Consider the following 20,119-nt stretch of genomic DNA (forward strand, 5'->3'; position numbering starts at 1 on the left):
TAATTGTATAATAATAATAATAATAATAGATAATGAAAGAATAGTTAAAAAAAGTTTTTTCGGGAATAATCAAAACTATACAGAAAATATTAAAATATGTTAAATGTGAAAAGAATTGAAATTTAATTAAATAATGAAATAATGATAAAAAAAGGAAGAAACGGAGAAATGCAACATGATAATATGAAATATTATATGATAAAATTGTAATAACATAAGAACAATTAAAATAAGTTTCTTTGGAAAGAAATAAAATTCTACAGCAAAATATTAAAGTAATAGTGTTAAACTAAAGGAAGAATTGAAAGTAATGATAAAGGACGGTAGAAACAGACAGAAATACGGTATGACAATACTGTAACATTGCGTGATATTACCAACAAATAATTTTCATATCGAATTATATTATGTCCATTGCTACAAACATTACCGCAGTTATATATATATATATAATTAATTATTAATCATCTTAAATTCATATCAGCAACAATACACGCAACAAGCAAATTAACGCGCACGGCAATTATTCTATCCTTAACAAATTACGAACGCCCGGTGCAAACTCGTGTATCTTCGCAATCGTAATGAGAGGGAGGAGAGGCGTGTAATATGCTTATAATTACCCCGCTAGTTAATTCGCTTAATGGGATAATCAGGGTGCTATTTATTTCACGTTTTCACGTCGGGGAGCAGCGCCTACGTTCCTCCAGCTGTTCCAGCCGCGCGGCCATGGATCGTTTTGCGGCGCGCGGTAGCCGGGAGGGACGCCGTTTAAATGCGCCGATCGTGCGATACGCATACAAACGCACGCATGTGTGTACTTATAAGTGACTTATAGAACTCGCGTGCGTCCGCTTCGTATATATTAGCGCTCTATGTAAGTTTAACACGGCTTCGGCACGCTCCGCCTACCGGCTACGCCTTCTAATCGACGTGCGCACTTGTTTCTTTCGTAATGTCCCCCTCGAGGAGCAATAATGACGCGCGTATTTACATTTTTCCCTTGTCTTTATTATTACGAGATCCCCGCGCGTCGAGCGCGACACGTTGCACTTTGAGTTCTATGCGCATTTAACGATCGATTTATCCTTGATGCGCAAATCGGCTTTATCTTTGTTGGTCATCAGCATCGTGCCTATCGCGAGTAAATGTATCGTTTCTTTTGAAGAATATGGGATGCACCGACTTAAAATTTTTTTTTTTTTGGAAACACGACAATGAAATACTTAATAAAAAATATTGTAGGAATTATTTGGATGTGTAGTTTAGAATTGCATGGGAGAATTTAAAATAAAACAATTATTTCTTCGCAGGTATTAATATTTACATCGCGTATTACGTGTTAATGCTGAGGTGATATTTTTCGCAATAAGTTTGCAGTGTTTTATGATGCCTATTAGCATCATTATTAAATTGATCATCGATGTAATTTGCGTTATTGTGTAATTTAATGTTTTTTCAGCTTTTTCAGCTTATGATTGCGTTTCAAATCTGACAAATTGAATCAGCGCGTAATTTTTTTTATAGAACTGGAAAATCTGTTTGCAAATTTAAATATAAATATTATCAAGCCCGAAGATTTGTTTTGACCTGGATTCTTTTTGTTATTTAATTTATTGTCATTGGCTTAATTTTTCTCTTATAATTATGTATCGTGCATTTCGATACAATCGCATGGTAACAAATGATTATGCTATTTGAAATAATTTCCTGCAATTCTAATTGCTACATGTTAACCTTTCGGAGCTGATAATGGATCTCTCTCTATTGAATTCTTACAGTTAATTATCATTTAAATCTCTTTGTCACAATTTAATTTTCTTTATTTGTTACATCTGCAAATTTAGATAATTCTTATTAAAATCTACTTATTAATATTAATTTATTTATACAAATTATGTTATTTCGATTCTTTGAAATTAATTACGCTAAAAAATATTTATTAAATATAGTGTGCCTTTAATTAACACTTAAAGAACGGATTTATTTTTTAAATCTTACTCTTTTTTCGAGTAGATTTGTTATAATTCATTATTTTTATAATAATTTCTTATCTCAAAATATGATACTGTTTCAGTGCCATTATAATGGCTTTCCCGTCCTGTAAAGAATAATATAAATTAAATGAGTCTTGCAGATTCAGCGCCAATAACTATGTTACAGATTTTGATGTCAGCTCCGGGGAGGTTAATTGCCACACAGAGATTTCTTTCAAGATCTGCTTCTATACTACGTGATATGTGCGTCGCGTATTGCTCAAAACCATTTCAGAAATATTCTGAATTATTCTGAAGAATAAATTTAATTTATTTTGAAATATAAGACTTCTCAGACGATTCCACGAGCCTTTGGCTTATCTGCATATTCCGCGTTTAATATGGGAATGCGCGAGTCCCGGATCGAGCGATCATCGCGTGCGAAGGGCGTGTAAAAAATTCCGGAGTCAGCTCGCTAGAAATCGGTCTATCCGACATCTCGCCGTATCTGTACCATTTACTATGTCGCTCGCTCTGAAAGAAAGAGAGAGGATATACCGAGTCGACCGTCTGGCGCTCGTAAATTCTGCTCGAAATTCTTAAATATCACGATTCCCTCTCCATTTCTCGCCTCCTCGTCCCCCGCCACCTCAGAGGAGAGGAAACCAGTATTTTTAATCGCGCGCGAGCGCGTTTCTTCCCGCCCTCCACCTCCCACGACCCACGCATCGAACGTTGCACCACGCAAGCCAGGAGGACGCAGGATGAGAGAGACGCGTGCGCGCGATGTTCCTCCTAAAAACGGGGTTAACAACACCGAAATCTATTTATTTACCGGGATAAATCACCGGGAGCTTTACGGCGGAATATATTACGCAAATCGGGGCGTTATATCAATCGACAAGAAGGTCGCATCCCTTTTTCCTCTTTCGCGTTTTTCCCATCCTATTCGCAATCTCCTCCCACAACATCTTCTACCTTTTTTTCTCCTCTTCCGCTGTTTTTCTTCAACGGCCGCATTTTTCGCTGTTCTCGTTTTATTTTTTTCTTTTTGCAGAGCGGATGCCGCGAAGATTTGCATTGCATTTGACGAAAAAATTACGATACTTTAACGAATAAGCCGTTATTTCGCACTTTTCTGCATAGAGCATTTGTCTAGAAAATGATGCAAGTTTGTTAAAAAAAAAAAAAAAAAAAAATCTTATAAAAATTGCAGCGTCAAAAATCTCTTTAAATAAATCAGATATCCCACACGTTTTACATTGTATGTAAATTAAAATGTTTTCAACATAAATGCGTTGAGCTTGTGATTTTTCTCTTTTCCTGTTTGAATCTTTTTATTCTTTTTCCTTGATATCGTATTCCTTTTTTTCGCTCTGCTTGGAAAACGACGACGACGCACGAGGTGCCGAATGGACGTCTGGCGCGTTGCATCGTACTTCAAGCTTGTAAAGTTTCGCCATTACTCCCGATATTTCACGATCCTCATCTTCATCGCACAATTAATGTCATAAGCCCGAGACATGTTTTTGAGAAACTTTAATTGACATTGCAGATGCAAAATAAATGTTTATTAACAAGCTGTTTCTTGTAATTTGTAATTACAGTGATTTTTCATGAACGTAAGTAGGAGAGGCTGTATCTTAATATTAAGTGACACACATTAAGGAACATATTAATTACACTAGTTTATAAGATTTTGTGCAAAAGCACATGAAGTCTGTTTTTAGGCTGAACTCGAATCTGCCATTAAAATATTTCCATCAAGTCTGATTTCCGAGACGTAAAGAGACATTTTTCCAATATTGAATATATAGTGAAATTTTATTAGAATTGGGAAACAAAGTTAGAAGTACCGAGTGCTTAATTTAATCTTTTTTTATATGATTTTTAGGTCTCCCCTAATTAAGAGCTTTGAATAATATCGCCCAAATGTTACAAGAGAATTACATTTTCTCTAGTGGTTTCAACTGCGGTTTAGGGCGACAAATCGGTTGGAGGAGGAGTTCAGAAATTACCGAGAGAAATTGTTCGACATCTGTGTTACGATAATTACCACGCGTGTGGGCCGACAATGCCTATACTTGACAATGCCTATACTGACAACAAGATGGGTGTTAGTATCGGTATTGTTCCAAGCGTTCATCCGTTGCGTTTCGACTATCACACTGGCAAATCAATCGTTTTTGCGTGATAAACACCTGCCACCGTTCAAAAGCGAGAGACGCGATGTACTTCTTACGGGGGAAAGTTGGCCCCTGGGCATATTAATTAGTAATTGCAAGAAACGAATCGCCAGGCAAACACCACTCTGTATCACATCGCGAGCACGATCACGATGTATGTAATGTTTTTGTCTCGCGCGATTTCGCAAAGGGTTATTATAGGAACAGGCGCACGATGCCGACCGATCGGAAAGAGAGAGTCAATCGCGCGCAATCGTCATTATCCCTTAAAAGGTGGGCTAACCGTAAATAGGTGTTACATTTCAGAATGCACAAAACTGTGAATATTAACAAGGGAAAAAATGCCTTAATTTTCAAAAGCTCTGCAATTAATTTTTTTTCTCTAGTAAAGATATATAACGTCAGCCACCTTCCGATAGCAACGTGAATCTTTCAGTTTCAGTGTAGATTTTTATATTATTTTAGATTATTCAAAAATCTGGAAAATTCTTGCGAAACCTTTAGTGAGTTTTTACTATCACAAAAATTGGATTGTAGTTTACCTATTTTTTTTGTAGATTTTTAAGCATCTACCAGAATTCAACGAACAATTAAAACATCGATTGTGCTTTCAAAGTCCAACTTGGTCGATCAAAGATTAAAAACTTATTTATTCGTATCAAGTTTTCGTGATGTGTTATGAATATCGCAGTGCAATTTTGCATCTTCTCCAAACGAGTGAATTACGTAGAATTTCGCAAAGCGACGTTCTGGATGATCGCGGAGTTTAATAGTGCCAGGAGTTTAATAGTGTTTTTCTACTGCGAAAACTATAGTGCAACATTGGTACAATTGAGTGCAAATCAGTTTACATATTTTCAGTGTTAATGAATAATTTAATCCTTTTAAGATTATATAAGACTGACAATAAAGAATATGTAATTAAAAGGGTTAAAATGTGAATTGATTTGTATTCAAATGTACTCATGTACTCTTGTCCGTATCAATGTAATTTAATTTTAATCTCGGTTCAACTGTCCATCTTTTTTTAATTCTAGGAATTAGGAAAAGATGAAGAGTTAGTTGAATTGAGATTAAAATTAATCTACATTGGTAAAAACGGGTATTAGTGCTGCACTGCAGTTTTCCCAGTGGTCAACGCTGTAAAACGCTGCCTTTGCCGATGATCGAGCCTCTCGTTGGAGCCACGGAAAGTGCGGGTCGTCAAGAAAGCGATATGCACGCATCGCAAACTCGCGCGCGCGCGCGCCCACCCACGTGTCCGTCCGCGCGCGTTTAGTTTCACGTATGCTGGCGTGCTGGATGCTGCGCGAGGCTCGCACGCCCCTCCAGGTGAAACTGTTTCCTGTGTCGCAAGCCGCATCTCTCATTCCTGAAGGGTTTGCCACTCTCTCTCTCTCTCTCTCTCCTCGACTCCCCTCCCCCCCCCCTCGTAACCTCGCTCGCGCTCGCGTGCGCCGTCTTCTTTCTCTTGCGGCGTAGTAATATATCTGCCCCGCGTGGGCGGCCCACGTGGGCTTGACAGCTAAGCCCACGGGAAACTGGTTACACCCACAACTACGTTCCGACTTTATGCCGTGAAGAGAAGAGGCACACGCCAGGTAGATACATAGACACTTTGCTCGAGCACGCCGGCTGGCTGACTGATATTTTGGTAAGCAGTGGACACGTGGCCGTCTCTCTCTCTCTCTCTGTCTCCGATAAAATTGTCTCTTCAATCGATTTGTTGGCATCAATTTTCCAACATTGAAAAATATGTGACAACGTCGTGACAGGGTATATCGATCTGTTTTCTAATACGATGTTGGCTTTTACATATTTTCGTACATATTTCTCAAGAACTGTGAGTCGCAAGATTCGAGAGTCGCGATCGCTGTGGAGAGATCGATTCGACCTGAATAATAATGGCATTATAATTTATGTTAGTAGGCGAAGCGTCAAGTCTATTTTCATTTCCTTTCGCAATGATTAAAAAACATAGACATACATTGAATTGATGAAAACTTTGGAAACAATCATTTTTAACCCTGTAAACTATTCTTTAGGGGTTTAACGAGTCCAGATGACACGCCAACTCGTAAATTAGATCTCTCTAATATATCTCTGCTATATTCCGATATACATATACTGTTTGTACTGAAATACTTTCTACTCTCTAAAATCTTTGGAGTGGACTCTCACTCTTACAAATTGAAAATTGAGCCCACACACTTTTTCAAGACTGACTCAGTTTTTGTTCTTTAGAATAAAATTCCACTTCGAAGAACTTCGAGAGTACGTAAACCTCAGATTTTCAATACAAAGTACATCGAAACACGGCCCAAGTTTATTTCGCACTCTTTACAACACACATTTCCAATGTACATTCCGTCTTTTTTCGCGCGTTGAAGGCGCATTAACGAGGTTCGACAGTGTGCGTCCGTGCCATTTCTCACGAAAAAGCGGCAGTTCTTCAGCGTGGAGAGGAGGAGGAGGAGGAGGAGGACCTCGTTTCCGCGGAAAGGGAGTCGTTGTTGGCGGAAAAACGGCGTCGAGCAAGCTCATCTAGCGTGTCTAATAAACACGAGCATCTTCCGTCTTAGCGTTTTTCTCCGCGTGCGTGCAGACGTGCGTGCATGCGTGAGCGCGAGCACGCGGTTACGCACACGCTTTGCGGACAATTAATTTATCTCTCGGGGCGGTTCTGAGATCGCGCTCGCGCTCAGGCTCTGCAGACGTACGAACGAACGGACGGACGGACGGACGAACGGATGGACGGACGGACGGACACGAACCGTTCCAGAAATGGAGTTGGTTTCGCCGGTTGAGATACGATCGTATACGTAGCGCACATATCGTACGGCGACCGTACGTGGAGAAAAACGCCATAACTCCGCGTCGTATATGGCGGCAATGCACAGGTGCATGCCACCGTGCATCCACCCCGCAACCCCCTCTCGCGTCATCGTTGCCACCGTGTCCTCGTCCCTTCGTCCCTCGATCGAAACGTGCGTGCAGAATGCCAATTGTTTCTCCGCCTCTCCGTAGATACTCGCGCTCGCGATATCAGGACACGCTGAGCTGGTTCTCTCCATCGCGTTTCGCGCCATCCTCTTCGTTCCTCCTTCTCCTCCTCCTCGTATTCTATCCCCGACGATGATCCCCGTTGTTTCCCTCTTGTTACGCCCCCCCCTTCTCGCTCGCTGAAAACCCGATTGCGATACTCGGATGGTGTAGGTATCGCATAGCCTATCCTCTTTACGATCCTCGTTTCTATCTCCCTCTCTCTCTCTCTCTCTCTCTCTCTCTCTCTCTCTCTCTCTGTCTGTTTTGTAGAGAGACCCGGTTGCGATATCTTTGAGAGTTCGTACGAGATACTTCTTCTGCGACTCTGTATTATCTGGCTTCTTATTTCAGCCGCTTCGCCAAAGACAAATAGCACAAACGATATGATAAAAAATAATTAGTACGTACGTCGGCTCGTTTCTAGAAATAGACTGGTCGCATAATCGCGCGCCGATTCCGAGAATTTGGAAACTTACAATCGGCTTGGAGTGTAACGCTGCCGTGGGGCTTATGTGCGAGGGAACTTATACGTTAAACGCGATCGGTCGCCTGCTTCATCCCGAAGAACATTTCTCAAAGACGGCGCCTCCTTCTGAGAGATCGAGCGAGCCGCGAGGGAGGAGCAAAATTCAATTCTGCCAGACCAACATGGATTACTGCCTGTTTATTACGTCAACATGATAGACTTTTAGATTAGACACATTTTTATCGAAATCTCGCAAATATTGTTTCGATTCTTATTGTTAGACAATATTCTTCTGTAATGTTTTTTGTCAGGGATTCGCTGATTAATGTTATTTTATGATCACAAATAGGAAAGAATAAAAAAAAAACAAGTGTTAATATAATGCCTTCTTTTTTTATCACAATTTTCTGTAGTTTAATATAAAGAAAGCTCGCAGTATATTGTAGAATTCTCGTAGAATTCACCGTAGTCATTCAAAACTCTCAACCTTTCAAAAAGTGCCACTATCGTTTTGTTGCTGGTGCAACCATTACATTATGTACGGTATATCCAATCCAACTTCCATTGCTTATAACTCGCATAAAAGTGAACGTATTGTAAAACAATTTTTTGTTCACTCGAAATGCTAAATATTAAGGGCTACAATAGTATCAAGAAAATAAATGTATTTTTAGTAGTAAGCAATATAATAATTGTAAGCAATATAAAGTAATCAGAAGTTTTGGTTAAAACAATTGTTTTGAAAAGCTGGTTATACCAGGGAGAGTAGCACTGAAGGATTAATTAGTTGTCGAAGGGAATTTTCAAAGGGAAGCTATCTTGTAGTTCTTTTTATCCGACGCGCTTCTATTTTCCTAGACGAATTTCAACTGGATTTCGATGAAATAGTATCGCTTGGCGAACGATACGCCTCATCGAGCAACGAAGTGTAACCACGAGAGCCACCGAAAGACATATTCGCGCGCGGTGAGAGTTGACTTTATGAATGAACGAGCGAAGGGCGAGCGTAGGCGAGCCCACGCGCTTTATCATAATCGAGACCTCCCGGCCTAGTCGCGCCTGCCATAACTGCCCAGGCATAGAGCAAGGTTGCTCGTGAAATCGAACGCGTTTTGCTCGCCCATTCGACTACGATTACACTGGTTGCGTGCGCGTCGCGGATGAATGAAACCGCGCAGCCGTTCGTTTCTTCATTCATGCTCGCGCGATTTCGTAAGCGCCCTTTCACGCCTTCGAGGGATCCTTCCTCGGCGCGAATGTTGCGAGAAGGTTTCAGGTCGCTTGACTCGCGACTACTTACTTCTGTTCTATTGTAATTGTCACTGAACAATTCAACGATCAGTGTTGATAAATTTAAGGATGTATTACATGTATTTTTTATTATAATACATGTATTTTAAATTAAGAAATTACAGATTTTTTCTATACTTGAAAGTATAATACCAAAAATTTGACGGCAATTTAGAACCTGAATAAAAAATTATTTCAAAAAGAAGTAGACATATTTTTTAAAAATAATTAAGGTAAAATGAGAAAATGTTTAAACTATAAAATTGTATTGTTAAATATAAATATTGATACATCCTTAATCACACAGTAACTTTTTAATATAATATTTAATCCGGGAATAGAGTTACCTGGGATGATTTTTGCATCCTAGCAACAAAAAATAAAGCTCAGCCGTAGTAATTTTTTTTTTACTAAGAAACTCTTACCTATTTTTTATTTCTTCTTACATTTTTCAGAAAATATCTCGAAAATCTATACCTATATATAATAATCTCAAATGCCAATAAATTGTAGAGCGATCAATAATACATTAATTACATACAATAATGTAATGAATAATACTGATTTTCATTTGGAATTTAAAAACATCCTAGATGATTGTTTATTTAAAAACCATTTAGTTGATTTAGTTATTTCGGGGTAAATCGACCGTCAATTTTTAGAATATATGGAAAATATATCGGAAAATGAGCATAAAAAAATTGTAAAATGATTAGCTCCGTTAACTCGCCTTCTAGAAATAGAATTTATTTCTCTCGGGTGGAAAATAATTATAACTACAGGATCGAGTTTTCAACGTTCGCGCCATTTATCCGCTGGGAGATTCTCTCGTACTGACAGATCGAACAAGACGGACAGCCATTACCCTGAGGCGCAAGAGAGTACCTCCCTTCGTACCTTCGCTTCCTTCCTCCGTCAGTCCGTCAGTCAGTCTGTCACCTTAACACGAATACGCCACGGGGATGAATAATCCATGGGGCTCGAAGTGCGCACCGAGAGAAAAAGAGAGAGAGAGAGAGGGAGAGAGAGAGAGAGAGGGAGAGAGAGAGAGAGACAATGTACGCGTCCCACACGGGAATTTCAGGTGTTTCGACTAACGAGTGATTTGCATGAAACGAGAACGTACGCAACGGCAAAGAGAGGAGGACAACGAAGGAGGACGAACCAGTTTCGAATCGCGTCGATATACATTCGTAACTGCGTAATGCGTGTAAGCGCGTAAGCGTCCTGTCGTCTCCTCTTCCCGATTTCCCCTTTGCAAAGTGAGAGAGAGAGAGAGAGAGAGAGAGAGAGAGAGAGAGAGAGAGAGAGAGAGAGAAACAGTGAACGCAATTAAATATGATGATAATAATAATAATAATGATAATAACAGTCGCTGCGCTCCGACAGAACCTAATTAATTCCTTCGACCATCAATACACATTTTTACGTAATAACGGCATTGCCTTTTCACGCAGCCTGTTAATGTAAAACGGCAGATTTTTTTGTCACGTAAAAATAAAGCGACGACGTCGCGAGGACGTCGTCGGATGCTGTCATCCGTGGATTCCTCGAATGCCGTCCGGTCCTGCGTTATTTTTGCCGGTCGTATTTCATCGGGACGCGTTCGTCGCGCGCAATTATACCGCGAGCGGTGACAGGTGAACGCACAATTCAACGCGGAAAGTAATAACCAAAGATCGGAAGGAGAGAGAAGAGAGAGAGAGAGAGAGAGAGAAAGAGGAGAAGGGAGTCTCTCTCCTTCCTCCATCTACAATACTCGGGGTCTCCTTCGTTATATAAATTGCGCGAAACGTTCTGTCACGCGTTTCATTCCCACTCCCTGGCCGGTGCTGCTCGCCTTTATGCAACGCACGCTATGAATTATTGCGCAAGGGAAAAAAAATAATTAACCGCCTTAATAACGGCTCTTAAAATTCCGTGCGGAACGAGCGCGGAATTGTCCGCCGGGTTGTCGTCGATGGTAACAGGTCAGATGGATAACGAGGGCCGTTTTTAAAACGGCGTACGCTTAAAGCGGCCTTATCGTCTGGTTTTTATTTCCCGTCTCACGGGTCATCCTCAGAGGATCTCGCGGGTCCCAATTATGCACGTTGCGCACGGAAGATGGGCAAAAGAAGAGACGCGAGGAAAGGCGTGAAATGCGCCTCCAGAGAGATATCACTTCGCAGGGTGAAACCGCCGCACTAAACGCTCGCGACATGATGCGGCATTAAGATAAAAATCGTGTCATTCATTACCTTTATCTCGTTTGATGCGTCTGCAAATGGCGCACATACGTCGGCCGCAGTGCTGCCTCTCGGGCTTCTGCTCGGTGTCCAGGGTAACCATGGTGCTTGTATACGTGGTGCTGCTTGTATACGTACGCTAAATTATATTTCCGTCTTATCATACGCGGCAGGACGTATATCGCGGCGTTCAACACCTCACGAGCTGCCCGTGCGAGTCATTCTCTGTTGAACATCCTCGTCCCACATTTTTCACGAAACACAATTCTCCAGAAGAAACAAGACGAGGACGGACAACGCGTGCAGATAACTCCTTTTTTTTACGCGAGTCGCGCGTTTATCACGGAACTCGCGGATTGTTTCGTTATGGCTGATGAGAAACGATTATTCTCGGTCCATCCCTCGAAACGATGAACGATGCTCCTGCGTTTATCGGTTCCTGCAACGACGATTCATGCCGGTTGAGTGTCGATTGTAACGAGAAGGAACCGCTAACTCGTTCACGATCGACACTCTGTGCGCCGAGTGTTGCGAGGCATTTGACGAAGCGATAATCTTGAAATTTCTAAATATGATTTTCACATAATGAAGAAGTGTTGTCTCTTAAGTCTTAGTACACGTGATGATTTTATCCATTTTATGATGGGTCGTTCGAGTTAATTTTCATTACTTCTACAAAAATGTCTGGTTGGATTAATCGAGATTCTAGTTAAAAATGAATGAATCGGAATTTTTTTGATTAAATCTATCAGAATTCTAGTTAAGAACCAAATGATGAATTCTGATTGATATAATCGGAATCTTCCGGTTCGTCTATTTTCTCAGTACGCAAGTATTAACAAATCATTAAGTGTTATATATACTTGAAGTCTTACATATACTTTAACATCATTAGACAGTATTTGTAAAGTTATTTGTAAAGTTATGTATTAAAAAGGAAGAAAAGGATAGAGATCATTATTTAACCAGGTGCTCTTCGTATTTCAAAGAAAAGAAATGCGCAGGACATGAATGATCCAATCATATGTACTAAGGGATTAATTCTTCGCAGCTGACGGTGGAATCTATTAAATCCACTCAATTATATCCCTGCGGAGCTGACGGCGAGTCTAATGGATCTAATTATATTTTTTGTGGTCACATCTCCAAACGACCCCCTATTAATCGTATGAAAAATTGAATCTCGATGAAATGAGAGATGATTAGTTTTCACATATAATCTAGCTTATAACACGAAATAAACAAAAAATATTATTGACACAAGGCTCAATAATGAAACTGTGATGTATCAAATGTGCTGTACGAACACAAGTTTTACATCTTTGACACCATAGCTCAAAAACTAATATTATTATTGCACCTTGTGTTTATCACATATTTGTTCACCATATTGTAAGACATTGTATAAATTTAAAAACCTAGTTTATTTTTTTCTGAGACCCGATTATTTTTCGTATAATTATTATGAGGTTCTTTAAATTATTGTTATTAAAATAGACTTAGTTCTTCATTCTTTCTTATACAAGTTACGTCATTTCGAAAGTAATAAATTTTCTTGAAATTAATAAGTGTCTCAACATAAATTAAATGTGTCGCACAGATCCAATGTCAGTATAATTGTATTACAAATAACGTCAGCTTCGAAGGGATAATCTCAGTTCAACACCTCGCAACGCCCATTGGCTTTTACATGATCGATACCTTCCGTTGGTCCAGCCTCTGTGAAATCGCACGCTGCGCTTTGAAACTTACTGCGACATCGAGATTTACACAGCAGTTTAGTTAGTCCTTAATCACGCACATTTTTGAACAATCGTCCCTCATGACGTAACGCTTTCACCCACGTTCTCGTCTCAATTGCTCTTTGCACCGCGCGCGGTCCGAATTTCACGCCCGTTTTCTCTGCGACAAGAGGCTCGGATACACAATACTCTCGAGGACATGATTTCACGTTCGATCTGTTGATCGTCGTTTAATGTGTCAGCAGTCACACGTGCGCGCACGCGAGTCTTTCTGACCGCAACGTTGACGTGGCGCGACATATTTATATATATATATATATTTTTTTTTATTAGTTAGATCATCTTCATTTGCATATCGCTTCGATATTACGGTTCGGGGAAATGAATTATGATTATACAATATATGTTGCTATGATGACATTAAACGTTTTAATGGACAATTCTCTCGAGTCGGGACACGCGTATGGGTCGCGTCCCACCCATGTCACACTAACCGAATGACACGTCGCGTGTTTGTTAACACCTTGGATTGCTTGTTACGCGAGCATTATGTTCTTTCGTAATTTATATGAATCACAGTTGAGAGATCTGTATCGTCGTGCACGATGACACGAGCGCGAAATAAGTCAGTTAAAAAAGATTGTTAACGCACTGCGTTACGCGGGAGTCGATCAGTATTCCGTAAGATTACCTATGCTAATTTTAAAACAAGATTTATCTCGTCTTAGTTGAATTGTAGTCTATATTTCCAAAGCAAAAAGTTTCCTCAATTTACATGCATTATCCGGTCGTTATGTATTCTTACAGAAAATACTGCTAATAAATACGATTAATTTATTGCTGAAAGACGGTACATTGAAAAAAAATTCTGGTTGAAAATGGACGAGTCAGAAATTTCTGGTTAAATTTATTGGAATTCTAGTTGATTAAGTAATTAATTACTCTGATTTGGAGTGCTATATACATATATTGAACAGCAATGTGTTTAATACTCTCTCAAAATAATTAATAATTAATAATTTCTTTCATTATAGATTTCTGTAAGAGTGTTACACAAAAATATAATACAATCAATTATCCAGCAATGCTTTACATATATTTAATTAGATAACTTTAATTAGATAATTACATAAGGTTGACTGCAGTAATTTCAAAGCAATATTTACCCCATCTTAGCTGAATTTTAATATTTTCTACGCAAAAAATTCCTTCAGTTTACACGAATTATTCGGATACTACTCGTCTCCCCTCAACTTAAGCATGTTTCTCCTCACGCGGGAGGCGGGAGGATTAATGGCAGGCGTGGCAAATATTCAATTTATCGTTGAACTTTTCGTCCCGTTTGTCATTTTACTGCGCTCTAGGCGAACCGCGTCGCACCTCGAGGAGTCACGAGCGGTCACGGCTAATTAAGCTTGATTCAATTTAATTAATCCCCTTGATAACCCCTTACCGCTCTTCATCGGGGTTAGCCCTCCTCGGGGCAATTAGCGCGAAGAATCGTGGGCAGTCGTACAGCCTAATCGTATCGAATTAATAGAATCGAGGCGACGGGCCCGAGCCGCGAACTCGTTCTTGTGCGTTCGTTCCTTGCTCGGCGCGTGGGCGAGGATTCATTCCGTCGTCGTAAATTACGGTAAAATTACCGGCAACGTGAAAAGAGCCGAGCGGACCGGCGCGGCGGACAGGCGGGCGGGCGTCGCGTAACTTTCGAAAACGTGAGAGGCAGAGCGTTCTCCGCACGGCTTCTCATTGAGAAAAATTGAGAGAGGTGAAAGCGAGACAAAAAATATTTCACCGCCGGTGAATAAGTTTTTGAATATTTCTGCCCGGTTCTGCGTCGATCGTTCATTGCCAGTTTTAAACATGGTTGCGTCGCGCCGAAACGGTCCTCTGATAAGTGAAATCTCTGCCGTGAAGGTGCACATACATTTATCGATCGATCGGTAAACTGCAAAATTGTAATAATATCGTGTAATTGGTAAGTACCGAACCTTCGATGTAATTCCCGGTCAACAAATTGATATCGGACCGGCACGAGGAATTATTAAGCGATTAACACGGTACTGATGCGCGAGGTGAAATTTAATTTGCCACTGTATGCACACGATGATCGTCGCGATGCCATTTAACGTACTAGTGTAACGGAGAAGGTCATAAAGACGCGCAGTCCCGGTAGACGCGGATCGGTGGTGGAAGAGCCGCAGTGAAAGTTGACAAAACCAAGTCGGATCCTCCGGCGGACTTGGTCCGGCACCCACGCATTGGCATTTAATTAACGCCGAAATTATTAAAGACGGCTCCGTACTGTCCACACACTAAATAACCGCCCACGCGTAATATTCCTCTGTGCACCGTTACACCCATACTATTCGATCATTATGTAAAGTTCTTCTTAATTACGGTACCGAGTAATTAATTCGAACGACCGCTTTAAAAAAAAAGAAAAAAAAAAAAAGATTTAATATTCGGGGAAAAAGGTCATCATACACGGAACTGACGTAATATTTTCGAAAAAAATGCTTGGGTGTAAAAATTACTCGACATTTAGAAAAAAATTGGTGTTGAAATAGTTTTTTTAAAAATTTAGATATAAATCTAAAAATAATTTTGTTGGATATCAAAATAATTATATAGAAATCTCAATGCTGCAAAACATTCCAGTTGCAACAAGGTGGATCGTCCTACATAATTATTTTGATGGTCCAATAAATTTATTTTCAGATCTGTACTTAGCTATATTTTGAGATACTTTAACAAAACCGTCCTTTTCGTGTATAAATTAATATTACAGTTACTGTTTTCTGTAATATCATGTGCAAAATATTATCGAATTTCCTCGAGCTTTTTTTATACGTAACTGTCAAAATCGCGGTAATGTCGTCGAATTAACTCATTCTAGAGCGAAATTATGTCATTATAATCAAGTTTATCGGGCTACCTTTACCTTAGCCAGGCGGTACACGCCGTGTAATTAGCGTAATTACTATCATAATGCGCTCGTTGCCGCCGGCCATTCGTTAATGTTACACTCCCGCGGGTTGGTCCACAAAATTATTTCATCTCCATTTTCAACCTATTTATTGCGCTTATGATTATTAAGGGACGGATGGAAGCAAACGAAGAAAAAGAAGAGAACGATGGGGCGGAAGAAACGATGCGTAGCTAGCGATCACGCCCGATCGAGCATTGATTAATTCGCGAAGCTTTTCTGCCATTTATAACGCCTCTCCTAATTAACCGTGGCCAGGTTAATAGTGCAATTTGTTACTTTAATGACGTATCAAGTTACGAAATTAACGTGGCAGATCTAGATGAGGAGCGTACCTTGCCGCCATGGTGAACCTCGTTTAACCTCGCGCGTTCTATTATTTTTCGTTTTTATGCCGTCGCCGGATATTTAGCTGAATACCTAGTTAGGGAAAAACGACTACTGAGAGAGAAGTACCGTTTCTTTGCTAGTTTCAGTAATAGAAAATGCCGCTTTCCATTTGCAGTAATAAGGTAACATAAACGTAATTACCGGAAAAATAAAGCTCAAGTAAAATAAATAAAAAAATGAATAATAAAATGGTAAAAAACAAATTATTGTAATAATAAAGAAATACTTGAGATAAGATATAAATGAAGCAAAACAAGTGTAAAGCATAATTATAAATATAATGTGAAATTTGCAATTTTTTGCAATTTTAAACCGTTATCGCTAATCTAAATTAAGAAGAGAAAATAATACAACTTAAATAAAAATAAATAAACGTGAATAAGATCTGAAGATTATAAGAAAGCAAATTAATGATAAAGGAATGTATTCAAGCGATGTATAAGAAGAAAAGCAAGTGAGCATAAAGCGTGATTGCAATAAAATTTGCCAACTTTCAAATGGTTATTGCCAATCTAAATTAAGAAGATACGTCAGATATCGAGTGAGTACAGATAATAGTATTAAATCGTCAATATCTTTAGTGTTATTCGCGCGCATTAATTTCAACCGTAAGACGAAGGCGGCTTTCAAGCGTCGTGACAGTCGCCGGGCGCTAATTTACGAGACGTTTTTATTGTATGACGACTCGAGTGCTTTCCGATAAACAAGAGGCTGTGGTATGTTGGTTACGGCCCCATGAAGAGGGTTGCGAAAGAGAAATCAGGGAATGGACCCCCTGCACCGGAGAGAGAAATAGTCGGGGGGCCCCTCCCACGAGGCGGCGGCCTCGACACGCATTTCCAAAGAGTCTTTTCGTCGTCACGGACCCATCAGCCCCCGGAGTACCGTCGATTCTTATCTGGTCGCGCCGATCTTCATGATCTTTCACTATACGGCCCCTCTCGCACGAATTTATTCGCGTGAGGCGAGAGACGCGGATCTGAATGAGCCAGTGAAACCGAATCACGATTTGTGATATTTTTAACTGTCGATATTGACGTCGATTTTATATCGATATCGCATAACCATGGCCGTAATATCTTTTTACGACAGGACTTTAATTGCCGATTAATACGTCTCAGGCTTTTCCGATGAACGACGTAATGCTCCGAATTAATTATAAGACATTTCTGAATATTTGTTTGTCGCACGAAGTGCGTTCCTTTCGTGCGACATCTTTGTCTTTCGACTTTTTTTTTGTTTTCGAAACGATTGATATTTGTACAATAAGATTCTCACGAAACCAAAATACGAAATATGTGAAAAGTTTCGGTTTCTCTGATAAAAAGTTAAAAATTGCCGAGAAATACGGAAAAACCTGTTCTATCAAAGTATCTAAAAATTCAGCTAGAAATAGATCTGAAAATATTTTTATTGGACCATCAAAATAATTATGTAGAACACTTACGCTGGTCGCTAGAATACCAAACTTTTTACAGCATCGTTTATCATTGCTTGAGTCTCTTACATAATTATTTTGATTGATCCAACAAAATTATTTTTACATCTATGTCTACATAAATTTTTACATACATTCCTAAATATTTGTAACGTAGACATTAAGTAACGAGTGCTTTTGCAAAGTACAAAATAAACTTTTGCTATTTAACTTTTACTGTCCAATTGTTTACGTATTTGAGCTATTAACAGATTAATTACTACATATTATTCAATAAAATTTATCCTAATCTATCCTAATATAATTCATCCTAATCTTTTCGATTTTTAATAGATACATTATCTAAAGTCAAATACCATTATGCAACAAAACATTTCCTCCGAACGGTTGGTAAGCAAACGGTTGGCGTTAAGCAAAACGTACAGTGTTAAATAACGCGAATTTAAATGTTTATCATGATTTATCTCTTACACTTCTTTACTACCTGCTAATTAACGACGATTCAAGGAATGTCATCGGAACATCAAACGTGTCAGCAGACATTGGCGTGCGAGTAATTAATTAAATCCACTCGAGTTATAAGTAACGTTAGTGGCGAAGTTTGACTAAAATCAGCGAGCTCCTAACATTCTAATAAATATTCCGTAACGATCTAATCCAATATCTATCGTGGCGAACAACAAAATAAAATATTAACGATACGAATCTCCAATCAATTTTATTCAAAAATATTTCCGAAATTCTCTAGTTCGTTAACTTGATAAAAAATATTTTTACAATCAGATAAGAAGGATAATGGCAAAAATGAGCAACAATAGATATTACGCAAAATAAGAATTAATAAATTAATTTATTAATCAAAATGTTTCGACTCTATATTTGATTTTCGTTAGTTTGATAAAAAAGTATCACAACATAATAAGATAATAAAGCATGATAAGAAGAATTGAGGGGGTTTTTAAACTGTAATTAAAAATACACAGTAGCATAAATAAAAATTAATGCAGAGAACAATGTGTAAGAAAAATTAATTAAAAGAAATAAAAAAGGTATGAGACCACATGAAATATTAAACGCAAAAACGTAATATTTTCATCTTGATGGTGCGTTATATTTCTTACTTTCCCCGGTACTACTCCCGCTTTCGTGAATGACTGACAATCCCAAATACGACGACTGGCACGATCATATCTCTGCTATTAATTTACTGAATGAAGAACAGACGGTCATGGAGACTATTGAATCTGTCCATTATCTGAACAAGACCGTTAATACGCTCCGGCGCAGATCGAAAGACGGGCCGCTTGCTGAAGGGCCCGCGGAACAATATCGCGGCGAAGGAAGGTACGAGTGACCAAATCGACTGCAATCGACGGTACGATCTCGCGACGGTGAAATGCGCATGCACGACGGATCGTCATGAGCCGTCGCGAACGAGCTCCGGCCTGTCGGACGTGTTTGCGAAACGAGGTAGATCGAATCCGAGGGATCGCGATTCAATTAATATCTGACCGGTGCTTGATTTAATTATCAGATTCGACCAGTGCCGATAGGAATCGCTTCATTAATGCGCGCCATGTTTTCAGTCAGAATGCGACTGTCCAATGAGAAAGAAAGAAAAACCGGGAGGAAAGAAAAAACGAGAGAAACGTCATCGAAAACGTCGTGTGTCGACATGAACACCGTGTAATTATCGCAGACCATTAGTTCATCGTTGGTCCCCCCGAGACGCAAATCCAAAGTACGAGCGCTTGGCACTGCCAGCCAGGTCCACTACGCTCTGGCCCGATTTTATCTGGCCTGTGTTGATCGCCGAGGTGGGAAGAGTTTACGCTTCGTGCCTCTTTAACGAGTCCTCTCAAACGCGGACACGGGCTAAGCTTTAATACGCGCTTTTTATTACTGGCACCTTTTTGGCGCTACAGAGCCACAACGAGGTTGACGCCGTAAAAATGTTCGCCGATTTTAAACCGCGGCTACATCTCGGCGGTAGATTTCCCCCGATATTTTATTACGCGCCGTTGCGTTAAATAATTTATCACGATGGAAATCGATTTCCTCACGGACGATACTCCCCTCCGGATTATAGAGACGCTAGCGAGGAGATCACGAGTCACCGATCGGATACAATTAGCACACCTGGCGTGTTCGACGTCCGACGGCACTTTGCCACCGCTGTCATCCTCACAAAGACCAAAGCAAATCAACGGTCTTGGCAAGTCTATAATTCTCAATGAGCTGGACGCGGCAAGGCGTGGCGAGGCGAGGCGAGGCGAGGCGAGGCGAGGCGCGATGGCACGCTCGATTTGCACTTCGCAATCTGCCAGGCGCCGTTCTTTTTTTCATTCATAACGAGAGCGTGGCGT

At 39.9% G+C, this 20,119-nt stretch overlaps 1 protein-coding gene across 4 annotated transcripts in view; it reads right to left on the minus strand.

Moving 5' to 3' along the window:
• Nucleotides 1-20,119, minus strand: part of LOC108751296 (MKL/myocardin-like protein 1) — a 207,935-nt gene that overhangs the window by 17,111 nt on the left and 170,705 nt on the right. The window contains exon 2 of one of the 4 annotated variants that reach the window (XM_018491396.1): nt 11,204-11,630. The exons of 2 other annotated variants lie outside the window; for them this stretch is intronic. In XM_018491396.1, the coding sequence (XP_018346898.1) occupies nt 11,204-11,294 (91 nt within the window). In that variant the 5' untranslated portion in view covers nt 11,295-11,630. Of the gene's footprint in view, nt 1-11,203; nt 11,735-20,119 lie in introns of those variants that run through there. One more of the 4 variants, XM_018491397.1, reaches the window with a different exon arrangement.

The sequence above is a fragment of the Trachymyrmex septentrionalis genome, unplaced genomic scaffold, assembly GCF_001594115.1.
Source record: "Trachymyrmex septentrionalis isolate Tsep2-gDNA-1 unplaced genomic scaffold, Tsep1.0 scaffold43, whole genome shotgun sequence".
In the NCBI taxonomy this organism is placed as follows: Eukaryota; Metazoa; Arthropoda; class Insecta; order Hymenoptera; family Formicidae; genus Trachymyrmex; species Trachymyrmex septentrionalis.